This window comes from Chionomys nivalis, chromosome 1 (assembly GCF_950005125.1).
Source record: "Chionomys nivalis chromosome 1, mChiNiv1.1, whole genome shotgun sequence".
NCBI classification, from domain to species: Eukaryota; Metazoa; Chordata; class Mammalia; order Rodentia; family Cricetidae; genus Chionomys; species Chionomys nivalis.
In genome coordinates, this window is record NC_080086.1 from 79,626,117 (window position 1) to 79,639,562 (window position 13,446).

The window sequence follows — 13,446 nt, forward strand, 5'->3', positions numbered from 1 at the left end:
ACACATTGGTTTGGCCCCTCGTTCCGGATTGGCTAAGATTTTACGCCTCGGCCAGGGATTGGAGGATGTCCGGCTCTTTCGTAACCCCCGCGCCCATTGGTCAGTCTTTCGCTTCGGGGCGGAGTCGCCGGGGACGGTTTCCACCCTCTTGTTTACCGGCCGCGTAGTTGACGCGAGCGCCGAAGTTCCCCGTTCAGCGGCGCGGACCAATTGCGCCGCTCGCTCCTCCCTCGCTGCGCTCCCTCGCCGCCTCCCGCGTGGTACGGCCCACGCCTTCCGAACGCCGGCGCGTCCCTCCGCTCGGCGCTAGCCCGCTGCTTCCCCCACGCACCCCGCACCGAGCCCGCGCTTGGTACGGCCCGCGCCGCCTCCTCGGCTCGTGAGGGAGGCTCGACCCCCTCCCGGGCCGCGGCTCTTGGTGCCGCCCAGGAGAACCAGGTCATCGGCCGGTTCCCGTGAAAACAAAAACAATCGGTGGCGCCGCCGGGGGGCAGCCGAACGCGGCGAGCCAGGGGGCTCGGGGCGGGACGCGGCGCCGGGTGGGGCGGGCGAGAGAGCGCGAGCGGCGGGGCCGGGGCGCCATGGGGCGGGCGGGCAAGCGCTACGCGGGGCTACCCCGACGCCGCTGCTAGCGCGCCCGCCTTACCTTAGCCTCCCGCGCCGCCCGCCGCCTTGGGGGACGAGGAGCAGGACGCGGCCTCGGTGGGGCCCGGGCCGAATCGCTGCGGACCATCGAGCGCCGGGGAACCGAGCGCGGCGGTCTCCGGCATGGATCAGTGCGTGACGGTGGAGCGCGAGCTGGAGAAGGTGTTGCACAAGTTCTCGGGCTACGGGCAGCTGTGCGAGCGCGGCCTGGAGGAGCTCATCGACTACACCGGCGGCCTCAAGCACGAGATCCTGCAGAGCCACGGTGAGGGCGGCGGAACGCGCGGGGGTCGGGGGCCCGTCGCTGCGTCTGCTGGTCCCCAGGCCGCGGCGACTTTCCCTCCTCGCACAGACCCACCCGGAAACGCGGTGGCCTGGGGGGAGCAGCCGGCCGCACACGGCTCGGGACGCGGGTCTTGCGTGGTCGAGGGGGCCGCAGGTGTGCGAGTGGTAAAGAGGGTCTTCTGCTCGGGGCTCTGTCCACTATCTCGGTCTCGGGGACTTTTTCCCCTGGTGGTTCTGGGACTAGAGAGTTGACTATTAGGTGTGGGCTTCCACATCAGCCGCTCCTGCAACTTCAGAGTTGGACTGTTGTGAGCAGGCAGTTCTTCTGAACTCTGGATTCCTAGGAAGCCGGCTCAGTCAAACCATCCAGCGCTCCTGCTGTAGCCTCTCGGAGGCTGACGGAGCGGTTGTCGAGTTGTTAGTTACTTGTCTTAATCTGGTCCAGTTTGTAGTTGTTAATCCCTTCAGCAAACGGATTTTCCGTAGAAAGTGCTTTGCCTAGATCGATTATTTCATTAATTGACCTACATCTTGGAAGACAGATGCCAGGGCTAGCTTGAGAAAGGGTTTTGTGTTTAAAAAATAACACTGAAGGTCTGGTACTTGGGAGCCACAATGCTGACTCTTTCTGAGTGTGAGGTAAGGACTTGCAGTGGATTTATTCAAGAGGCCGAGCCCTTTTTAGCTAGTGGGCTGGACAGAAATTAAAGGGATGCTGCTGCTAGCCAGGGAGAAATGCAGATGTAGCAGGTGGGATGACGGCAGTGTTAGCTCTGCCTCTCCTCTCCTCTCCATCTCCCTTTTCCACACAGTGCAGTTGAGGGTGATTGCTCCTCCCTGGTAAAGGAGACTGACAACTTCTGACACCGCTGTCACTTTGGAACTCTGGGGAAGAGCTAAGCTGGAGCCATTGTGGTTGAAATAGTAATTGGTGGGAGGGGTACTGTTTTAACTGTAGTAAGGGCTTCTGTGTAAATATTTGGAAAACAGATGTTGGATGACTGCATGTAAGTAGACATCTGACTGTTTTGGTGGTGATGATATAGTTGATACAAGCAGGGTATAAGGCAGAGTGTGAGGGAATCTGGAAACATCTTGCAAATTTTGATTAGTGAGATCAAGTTCAAGGGTTTGCTGAAGATTGCACAACCGCCGTGGGTTATATGTGAGACTGGTTGTTTTCTTTTGTGTGTGGTGTTTTGAGATAGTCTCACTGTGTGGCCCAAGCCAGCTTTGAACTCATGGCCCTCCTGTATTCCTCTTTCTAGTGTTTGTTTGAGGTTACCACCCAAACACTAGAAAGTGTATCACCTGTTTCTGTTATTTCTAAGAAGACAGTGGAGGAGGAGGTCATAGGATGAGAGATCTTAGGCTCTAACACAAGCAAGGTAGAGAGGCTGCTTAGCTGATGCTTGACCACTTTGTGGACAAAAGATTATTGGGGTTAAGAAAAATACAGTGGCTCCTGAATGGGAGGGCTCACCAAGGCGGCTCCAGTTCAGTGCTTGAAGACGCCACACTCCCTTTCTCCAGAGGAAGAAGCCAGTAGGGAAAGAGAATAAATATAGGGCTTTTACTTGGAGAGGTGAAGGAATGAGGTCTACTTTTGGGGACCAGACCAGAGATTGGGGGGTTGGGCAGGGAGGATGTGAGAGAGAAGATGGAACACAGAGTTCCTTACAGAAGAATAAATATAGTAGAAGAAAGATGTGTTAGGTCAGTTTAGGGAAATTAGAGTCAGCCCCAGATGGGTAGAATGATGGTAGAGTTTAGGTCTCTTTGCTTGGTAGGGGAGCTTTTCACAAACCTATGCTGTGATGGGTAGTAGACACTAATTAATGAGAGTATACCGTACTCTTATTACACACAGTTGTGAGTTGTGTTTATTTTCCAGCATCCCTCCCCTTTTTTTATTTTTAACTTTCCTGTGAACTACCTGCCAGTCTTCTGTGGCAGCTCTTTTAATTTCCTTGAATAAGTTGAATAGGATTAAGTGATGAAAGATAGTTAAAAAACATGAAAGAAGCACATATACCACAAATACTAGGTCTGGTTTTTAAGGTAGTCTTTTTGTTTCTTGGTTCTTTTGAGTGAAGATTTACATGCTTTGTTATCTGGCCATGGTCTTTTTGAAGCAGCTGATTTCTAAATTAAAGTTTCATGCAGGTGATGGGCGGTGGATAATACATTGAATCTTAAGTATGCCCCTCTCAAAGGTATGCCTACGGAAACGGAGTTTACAACTGTTTTAAGGCTTGGAATGTACCCATCTGGGCAAGTAATCTGGTAGGCTCCTGTGATCTGAGAGAGGGGCTCGAGTTGGGATCTTCTGTTAGGGTTCTCTGAATCTTACATTCCAAGCTAGCGTGGTAATGTTGGGAGAAAAGAATGAGTAGAACCTTGGGGGCTGTAACGCCAGCTCACCAGACCGATAAAGGACAGCTCGCTGTGTATTCTGGTGGGTAACTTCCTCTTTCAGAAGCATCTTGTACCAGTAGCAGGGATTAGTCCAATTTTAAATAACTCTAATTCTCTTAGGCTTACTCTGAGACTGTAGTGGGGTTTCTGAGTTAAGAGGGAACACAGACAACTGTAATAAATGACCATAGTTCTAAAGTTCGTGTTGGAAACATACTTAAATGGAGTTAGTAAGCTCTTCCACCTTGTTCCAGGTTGTAAACACCACCCAAGGGGACTGGCATCTCTGTGACCTAAAATTGTTTCATGTGAAACTTCCCTATTAGCTATCTCTTTTAAATGTAGGTTTCCTAATGCATATTCTTCAGGAGAGTGAGGATGGCACGGATCGTCACTCATATCTGGTGCTTTAGTTTCTGCTCTGCCACTCTATCCATCCCTAGTTTATCAGTCTGGAAAGGGGCTGGGAAAGGTTTGCTTTTGCTGGTTTTTTTTTTTTTTTTTTTTTTTTTTTTTTTGTGAAGTATTCAGCTTCTGCTAGAGGAATAATGAAGTATAAGACTCTAAGAAGGAAATTCAGGCCTTGAGTTTGGGGTGGTTCTAGGGCAGCTAGGTGGATAAGAGGAGTATGGGCCTAGGAGGCTAGGGAGAGCTTAGAGAAGCCTGGCTGAACCAGGCCTTTGCTTTTCATGGAGCCTGACTCTAGAGCTCTCTTTGTTGCCTTGGATAGGGCATGGAGGCCAGAGGATAGGCCTCTGTGGAGTGCCCAAAGTCAGAGGGCTAGACAGAGTTGTCCATTTGCCCTAAATGTTGGTCTGGGACAGTCAGACCACTTTTTAACCTAATTTGTTAGGAGGTCAAGAACTGAGCTCTGCTCTTAGCTAACTGAATTATTTTGAGTGAAGTTCATGTTCTTTAACTCCCCAGCTGAAAGGAGAGGAGCACATGCCCACCATTCAGTTGTGTCCACTTTTCAGCTGGAAGTTTTCTCAGAAGGAAAAAATTGGGTCTCATGTAAGATTACTGTGGTTGATGCTGGCTGGGGGATATTTTCCAGTATGCCCTTGGTCTAATGTGGGCAATGTTTTACTCGTACATGTATGTGCACTCAGTTTTCACATGGGCTTGTAGTTATGTACATGGATTTATCCTTCCCAGGCACTGGTATTTGTGAGGTCATAGACCGGATATTAAGTATAATAAGCCAAAGGTCATAATTGTGCTTTTATCTTTTTTTTCCTTTTGGCATTTTTCTAGTGGAAAATACATTAAAATTTTTTGTTGGCATTTTGTGGTAGGATAAAGAACAAGAGAGAGGCTGTAACAGTTTTGGTAACAGTTTCACAGTATGCTTAAAATGTAGTTGGGGATTATAATCGTAAGAGTTAAGGATGTGCCATATATTTCTTGATTATTTTAGACTATTACTACAGGAGGTTGGCTGTTCTAGGAGTCAAACCCCAACCTTATGAATGCTAGATAAGCTCCTGACCACTGAGCTGTGTGTGTCCCTCGCCCTTAAAGGGGGTTCTTGTGCTTTTCTAAATCTAAATTTTATTTATTTTCAGTAGATAATACATGCAGTAGTTTGAATCCAAACAATAAAAAGGTTCCTGGGAACAAGCTTCCCCATCATTCTTGTTCCAGGATCTCCTAGTTGTCTAACTGACAGATGAAGATGCCAGTTTTCAGAAACATTAAAAAAAGAATTTGGGAAATGGAGCTCAGTGGTAGGATTGCTTGCCTAGCACCTCAAAAAAATGGGGGCAGTAGGGTAATGTGTCACCTTTTAAAATGGCATTGGCTGTGTATTTACACTTACTATGATTAGGTTTGGTGAGTTGGTTAAAGACACTATTGTGTGGAGTGATGAACACAGAAAAGCATCTTACGCAATTTTTTTGCATGTATTTAGTATGTGTGTGCGTGCGCGCGCATGCATGCGTGTACATGGGAAAGTGTCACAGAACACAGGTGGCAGCCAGGACAACTTGCAGGAGTTGGTTCTCTGATATCATCCTGTGGGGCCCAGGAATCAAACTCAGGTCATTAGGCTTGGTAGCAGCCTTTATCTGAGCCCTTTGCTGCCTCATATATTAGCATCATAAAACTCATTTTCTGTATTTGTAATTGTAAAACTTAAACTGTGACTCCTATTGAGTCAGAAAATAGCTGAGCGTTTGGTTACTAGTGTCAAAGCTCTTTCTTGTTTTAAGCTCGAGAGTGAAAAGATGCAAAGGTAATTAGGCAGATGAGTATGAAAAACATACGGATGTGACATTTTAAGCTCATATTTAGATCACAAAAGTATCAGTTAGGTCATGGTAGACTCCTTTAGCCTTATTTTTTAGTTAACTCAGGTTAGCTCACATAACCAGGCTTCATTTGTTGAAATTGCACTAAAAATTAGTAAGATACTCTTGAGAGAAGAATGACTTCTGAGCTTTGAATTGAATACAGTGTGGTCTAAACTTAATTCTAGAGTAGAAAGTAGCATGTGAGTGAATCATAAATAAAAATTTGGGTGGATGGCTGTCCCATTGTTCAAGCACGGTAAGAGCAGAATAGATGGGTTGCCAAGCTACTCAGGCTATTTTAAGTAGGAAAATAAAAGGTCAGTGTGTTTCCAGTTGGACTTAGAAGCGAATTTAACTTTTGCTAGCCATTCCTGTCCAGATGTAGTAGATAATTCTTTGTTATTTGAAACATTATTCATTTAGATTTATGTGTTATCCATTATTCTTTGAGTTTCATGTGCTTTTAATTAAAGTAGAATTTTTTTTTTACATATGACCACATGGGCCAAGGTTAAGCAATGCTGGCTCCCGAAACACAAAAGATGTCACCAGGAAGTCTTGTCTTGCATCATTTATACTTTTCATGATTACTTGCATTTTCAGAATTTTCCCCACATTGAGGTGAAGATGGCTGATCAAGCTCAAAAAAACAGAAACAGGGCCAGCATTTCTGGTTTTGTGTCCTTTTTCCTTAGTCAGTACCTGGAGCTGGAGTTTGTGGTCCTGGTCACCTTGAGCTCTGCTCATCCTGTGTCAGAATATATGTAGCCACATGTTTCCATTCTGCAGAAAAGGAGCTCTGGAAAGGCACATTTGCTGATCACATATGTTGATAAAAATAGAAGAATTCTGAACTATCAACAGCAATGTTCGCTGAGAAGTGTTGGTGACTAGCCCAACTTTACTACCTAGCTTTATAGCCTTGTGTCCTACCTGTGTGTTCATATGATTCCAAATTCTGGATAGATCGTACTTAGTTCATGCAGCTTTGATGCTTGACATACAGCCATGCTAAGAGTATTTTATCTTCTAAGTGTCTAATTCTGTATAGTAATGCAGATTATTCCAGAAATTACTTAAGTCTTATAGGAAAAGTATCTGTGAACTTTGTTTCTAATTAAGGAGATGAGACTGGTATGAATTTTAACAAAAACAGTGCCTTGTAATGCAAGACCATCCATGTGGATCAAGTGCTGGTGAGTGGTAGAGAAAGGAGTCTGCTTTAGGATGATAGGTTTTAGTAACAAGTGGAGATACGGGAAGCAGGAAGATGGGATGGAAAACCAGTAGAAGAGGGTGGCGAGAACAAAGGTGCAGAAAAAGTTGAAGGAACATGGGATGAAAACATTAAAAATAAATTGGGAGCATTCTATGACGTCATGGACACTAGTGAAAGAGAAACGGGGAGGACACTGACATTGAGTTTTGAGGTGACATTTTCAGTTTGGATGGGCAGGGGTATGATTGGAGGCCTGTTGCCCATAGTGCTGCTCAGTTTAGTTTGATCTGCTGGCATGGGCCTTTCCTTTGGGTATCGTGGTAGAGATGTGAAGAGGCTTCCTAGGGGATCTTTGAGAGTGACCAGGACTTGTGCAAGAATGGAGTCTGGCAGAGTGGGGCAAAGGTTGAAAAATCAAAGGTTATGTAAGGTTTTAGGCAGGAGTAAAATCAATAATTATGGAATCAAGAAAAAAAAAACAAAGCAAAGTTTGAAAGAGTCAGGACAAATCTGAGTTTGGTTTTTAAAATATGAAATCCAGATTTAAATGTTACAATGGGTTCAACTATTGATTTTCAAGATACTTAGAGATTAAGTATCTGTGTTTTGAATAGGGGTCTTTAAAAATTAGGGCCGTGTAGCAGACATTTGAAAACACGTGTGTGCGTAGAAACTAGTAACATGACGGACCTTGAGCACTGCTGGCCAAAGCTTTGATGCTCAAATGTTAATTGAATACAAATGTCATCATTTTCCCCCTTGCTTTTGACATTTTCATGAGTTAGTTTTGATTTCATTTTATTTTTAAATATTAAGACTCTAAGCTGGGTATAGTGGGGCAGACCTTTAATCCCAGTACTTGGAGTGAGTTTGAGACCACACTTGTCTACATAGTGAGTCCATTGACAGAGCTGCATAGTGAGACCCTTTCTCGAAAACATTTAGAAATAAGTAAGTAAATAAACAAAAATAAAAGGTTTCAAAAGAAAAAAAAGACTCTAAAAGAGTGAGTTACAATAAAAATATACCCCTCTAGTCTTCTTAAGGATACTTAATATACTTAATAAAAAGAATATTCTTTTGACTTGTTTGAATTTATGCTTTAAAATTTTATTTATTTGCTTGTTTATTTTTTGGGACAGTCTCATATTCTAGACTGGGCTGGAACTTGCTAGATAGCCTAGGATGACCTTGAATTTATGGCCATTCTTCATTACCCCACCTCCATTTCAGTGCTAGGATTATGAGCGAATGCCATCCCCAACCCCATGCTTGGATTTGAACCTAAGACTTCATTGTGCTAGGCAAGTACTCTTATATTCCAGCCCCTGTGGAGCTGTTTGTTTGAATGTTTTGTTTTAGTTTTTAGGAACTGATTTTCATTGAATTCTGGAATACAAATTTACAAGGTCTCAGTTTTTTTTTTTTTTTTAAAGATTTATTTATTATGTATACAGTATTCTTGGTATTCTGTCTGCAGGCCAGAAGAGGGAACCATATCTCGTTACAGATGGTTGTGAGCCACCATGTGGTTGCTGGGAATTGAACTCAGGACCTCTGGAAGAGCAGGCAGTGCTTTTAACCACTGAGCCCTCTCTCCAGCCCAAGGTCTCAGTTTTTTTAGGTGTAGTTAGAATTATGTTTACTGGAAGGAGTTCTGTTTCTCTGCACCAGAAAACTTGTATCCTATTTTGTTTTCTATTCTATTAAGATCTCTGTCCATTTTGTAAAAGTGCAAATAATTCAGAAGAGCTCATGCAGTATATGGAATATTTATAAACTCTTTTCTGCCTCTAGCATATTCATAAAAATATTTAAATGTCTATGATTTATAGGGAATCTGACAGTTCATTTTTGCCAAAATATTTTTGTCTTAGGCAGTAGATGTTAGACTTTTTGAAACTCTGATCTTTCGTATTAGTGCCCTTGTGTTTTTTGCCCCACTGGTTTTATGATATTTTCCACTATAGAGGGTCTTATCTTGTATGGCTATTGTGCAGCCTGTACTTAATGGTGTATTGACACCTAAGCTCTCTATTGTAAACTTAATTAGCACTTTGATTGTCAGCTGAGGAGTCGATCCCGTCTTCTGCATTTGGATGCTGCTCACTGCCAGCTGTGGGTTTAAGGATGGTCTGTTTGTTAACAACATGTGCTTGTGCAGCTGTTTAGCATCAACTCTAGGCATCAGACAAATGTAGTTTTCAATTTTGCTGTCTATGACTTGATTGAATTTAGATGAGTGAAATAGAGGGAATATTACCACAATTGGGCACATGCATTTCTCAGCTTTGTGATGAGTAAGAAGAAATATAGACCAAATGAAGGTAGATGCTAAAAATGCATTGGTAGCTTATGAAAACTAGCACATAACTAGAAATTTTATAATTTTTAGCTTTGTAAGACACCTCTTTTATTTACTCTACTATATTCTGATATCAGTATGTACTTTTTTGAGAAAAATTATTAGTTTTGTGTGTGTGGACATGCATTGAGATCAGAGGACAGTTTTGCTATTTCTTTTTTCTTTTTTTTTTTTTTTTAATTTTTCGAGACAGGGTTTGTCCGTAGCTTTGGTTCCTGTCCCAGAACTAGCTCTTGTAGACCAGGCTGGCCTCAAACTCACAGAGATCTGCCTGCCTCTGCCTCCCGAGTGCTGGGATTGAAGGCGTGCGCCGCCACCACCCAGCCAGAGGACAGTTTTATGAGTCAGTTCTTTCCCACTTCTTGGGTTCCAGGGATCAGTGTCATCAGGCTTTGTAAGGTGCCTTACAAAGCTAAAAATTATAAAATCCTGTTGGGGAAGCATAGGATGCTATGGAAACAGATGTTTTTCTAACATGTTGTTTCTGTGAAACTAGTGAACATAAATCCTGAAATGGTTAGGCGTGGAAACCCACAGTTAGACCTGGAGTCTTAGTTAAGTATCACAAAAAACAGATGCTAACTTCGTTGAATGTCTGGGTTTGTACTGTACATAGTATACTTAAAATCTGTTTCTGAAAAAAAGGTGCTAGTCAGGTGTGGAGCTCATTCCTATAGCAGCACTTAGGAAATTGAGATAGGAGGGTCCCTGAGTGTGAGGCCAGCCTGGGCTGCAGAGTGAGGCTTATCTAAAAATGACTACTGTGACAACAACAATAACGACAACAAAATAATACAAATGTTACTATATTTTTTAAAGGTTTTATTCTGCTACACTGAAGTTATCTTAGGGCCTTTTTGCTGTATGGGGGATCCTGCATGGCAAATGCCATCACTGATCTATGTCCCAACAGTTACAGAAATGATTTTTAATTTGCCCAATGTATGTGATGGTCGTTTGCTTGGTTTTAATCAAGTCATGTCACTGTCAGTGTGTTGAAGGAGCTGCGGGCTGTGTTCCTGCCACCCCAGCTCATGGTTGCCTGGCTAGCTTATGCCCCAAAATAACGACACACAAACTGTATTCTTTTAAACACTGCTTGGCCCATTAGCTCTAGCCCTTACTGGCTAATTCTCATATCCCGATCAACCCATCTCTAATAATCTATGTAGCACCAGTCTTACCGGGATAGATTCAGCATGTCTGACCTGGCGGCTTGCTTCATTGCGTCTGCCCCTGAGAGGAGCTGCCCTGCATCTGCTCACTTCCTCTTCCTCCCAGCATTCTGTTCTGTTTACTCCACCCACCTATGTTCTAACCTATGAGGGCCAAGCAGTTTCTTTATTATTTAACCAATGACCTTCCTCCATCATCAGTGCTGGCAGTTGTGGTCTGTGCATGTGGGTGGGGTCCAGGGAATTTATAACATTGAAAGAGACAGTGAACATAGGACTTTATTCTGGGTGACAAGTGGCCAACCTAGCTGGGCTCTACTTTAGTTATGGTAAAGATGGTTGTGTTATTATTTTCGTATTTTTTAATCTGGGAAGTAAATCTGATTAAATTTCCTCCACAGGAAGGTTCTAGAAGTTGTGTTTTCGTGGAAAGATCAGAAAAACATAAGGACTCCCATTAGGACTGCGAAGTTTGATCTTGTCTCAATCAGTTAGGTCATTTTAGTGATTCTCAAGCCTGTTTTACCTTTGGCTGCTTTCCATTGAGTCCATTTCAAAATGCATTAGTGAATCCTCTCTGAATAGGACTTTCCTTCAGCTTATTCCATAATGCTTTCTTGGGCTTCCAGATAGACAGGCATTGCTTAACTGCAGAAATGCCCTGTTCAGGAATTTCATTGTAGTGTGAACATTGGCATGTACTTACACACACCTTTGCATAGACTTTGCACATCATTATATAGGGGCTGTTGTTTGTTATTGAGCCATCTTTATGTAGTGTGTGATGTTACGAGTCTCTGACTGAACTTGGAGCTCACTGATTCAGTTATTGTCAGGCCAGCACCCACCAGGAATCATCCAGCCTCTGCCTCCCCAGCACCGTGGTGAGTGACAGGTGTGTGCTGCTACACCCAGCTTTTTGTGTAGGTGGTTGGGATACTCATGCTTGTGCAACAGGGACTTTACTGACTAAGCCATCTCCCTAACCAAAAGTTTGGCTGCTTTTAAATTGAATTGTCATGCTGTCGTTGAGTTGTGTGTTTTTGTTTTGTTATTATTACTTTGCTGTATTGAGGATTAAACCTGTAACCTTGCACAGGCTAGGCAAATGTCCCACCACTGAGTTACGCTTTCTTGATACATTGTATGTGTGTTTCCTTGTAAATTTAGCTTTGTTTTATTCTTGAGTATTAAGAGTATGATTTGCAAATATATACTCCCATTCTGTTCAGCTTCCTGAGACAGAATTTCTTGTGGCCAAGGTTAGCTTTGAATTCTTGATCTTTTAAATTCTACTTTCCAAGTGCTGTGATTACAGGCACACCAGCTCAGAAACTGAATTTTAATGAAGTCACTTAGTTATTTTCCTTTGGTTGCTTATGCTTTTTGATGTCATGTTTAAGAATTCATTGGCCAACCCAAGATCAGAATACATTTTTTCTTACAAGATTCTGACAGTTTCAACTTTAAGTTTGGGAACTTTATTCTGTTTGAATTAATTTCTGTATGTGATGTGATTCTTTCGCATGTAGCAATCTTTGTCATACTGTTTCATTTGCCTTATCGAGGTGTTTGTGTCTTGCACCAGAAGGTAAGTCGTAGGGGAAAGTTTTGGGTTGCTGTTTCCTTGCTTTCTTACTGCCCATGGTGGGTGTACAGTAAATACTTGTTAGGATTTTGATCCTGTTTCCGAGTTCATCACTTATCATTATTAGCATTATGATACTGCATGGTGATGTAGTTCACAGTCTGTGGTAATGACATTGTGGAGGTAGTTTGTTTCATAAAAAGATTTTAATTTTTTAATTTCCAAAAATAAATAGATTCAGTTACTTCTTAGTGTTTACTTGAAAAAATAACATCTGAGTGTGACCATCTGCTTCAAAAGAGATACTGATATTTCTGTGTTTTCTCCCATCTTTCTTTGTGGAGTTTGCTTTAGTGAGTCACCAATATTTTTTTTTATTAGGTCAAGATGCCGAATTATCAGGGACACTTTCACTTGTTTTGACACAGTGCTGCAAAAGAATAAAGGACACTGTTCAAAAGTTGGCCTCTGACCACAAAGACATCCATAGCAGTGTTTCTCGAGTTGGAAAAGCCATTGATAAGGTATGGAATTGAAGAATTTGTTTTTGTTTTTAATTTCATTTTAGTTACTATATGTTTATATGTATGTGTGTGCATGTCATAAGACCACTTGGGAGTCAGTTTTCTTCTTCCACCCATGTGGATCTCTGGGTCGAACGCGGGTCATCAAGATTGGCAGCAAACTCTCTTACCTAATGAGTCCCTTACCTGCCCCAGAGGAACTGCTTTGTGTTTCTAACATTCTTCCTTTCCCAGTATTTTTACATCCTTTGCTTTCTCAATTTGTTCTGTGCCATTCTTTTCTTTGCTTCTGATAACTTATATAGTTCTCATTTACTCTGGTACTCATTAAAAGTTGCTGTTATTTGAGAAATGGAAACAAAAATAAACCAACAAAACTCTTTCTTTTTATAGTTTTGTTTACCCATTTGCTTATATGACTAGAGTCCTGATGAGCAAAGGTGCAGAGAAATGTTAAGCCACTATGTGGGAGTTTGTTTATAGGAATAAGCTTTGTTGCTTTCCCTGGCGATGACCCTGTTTGTGTTGTGGGATGATTAGAGTAACACCCTTGTATCTGTCTCCACCTTCCCCCTAATTCCTGTCTTCCTGTAGGCAGGCTGATTGCTCTTTTTCAGTGTTGTCTTCGTGTGAGTGAGTGACATGGTTGTTAGGGGCCAGGCAAGCTACTTTAGTTGGGTGACTTCTTTCTTTTTTCTTGTGACATTACTTGATTAAATTATCTTTGACTTAGTGGTTGTATCCTAAGCAGTTTCCAGATTTAGAACTGAAGCTATTTTACCCATGGGGTTCACAGTTCTGATGGAGGTTAAGAGCTACCCAAGGTTTCTATCTGATGTCTCTGACTCCTCCACCTATTAGAGAGTGTGAGTGGCCATGACCGTTTTTGTTTATATGCTGTGAACTTTTGAAAGAGGAGTCATAATGATG

General features: G+C 42.8%; 1 protein-coding gene across 2 annotated transcripts in view; it reads left to right on the forward strand.

Moving 5' to 3' along the window:
• The first annotated feature begins 275 nt into the window (after nucleotides 1-275).
• Rmnd5a (required for meiotic nuclear division 5 homolog A) overlaps nucleotides 276-13,446 on the forward strand; it is a 66,790-nt gene continuing 53,619 nt past the window's right edge. The window contains exons 1-2 of one of the 2 annotated variants that reach the window (XM_057767593.1): nucleotides 276-910; nucleotides 12,374-12,516. In XM_057767593.1, coding sequence (XP_057623576.1) covers nucleotides 769-910; nucleotides 12,374-12,516 — 285 coding nt within the window. In that variant the 5' untranslated portion in view covers nucleotides 276-768. The remainder of the gene's footprint in view (nucleotides 911-12,373; nucleotides 12,517-13,446) is intronic. The other variant, XM_057767585.1, reaches the window with a different exon arrangement.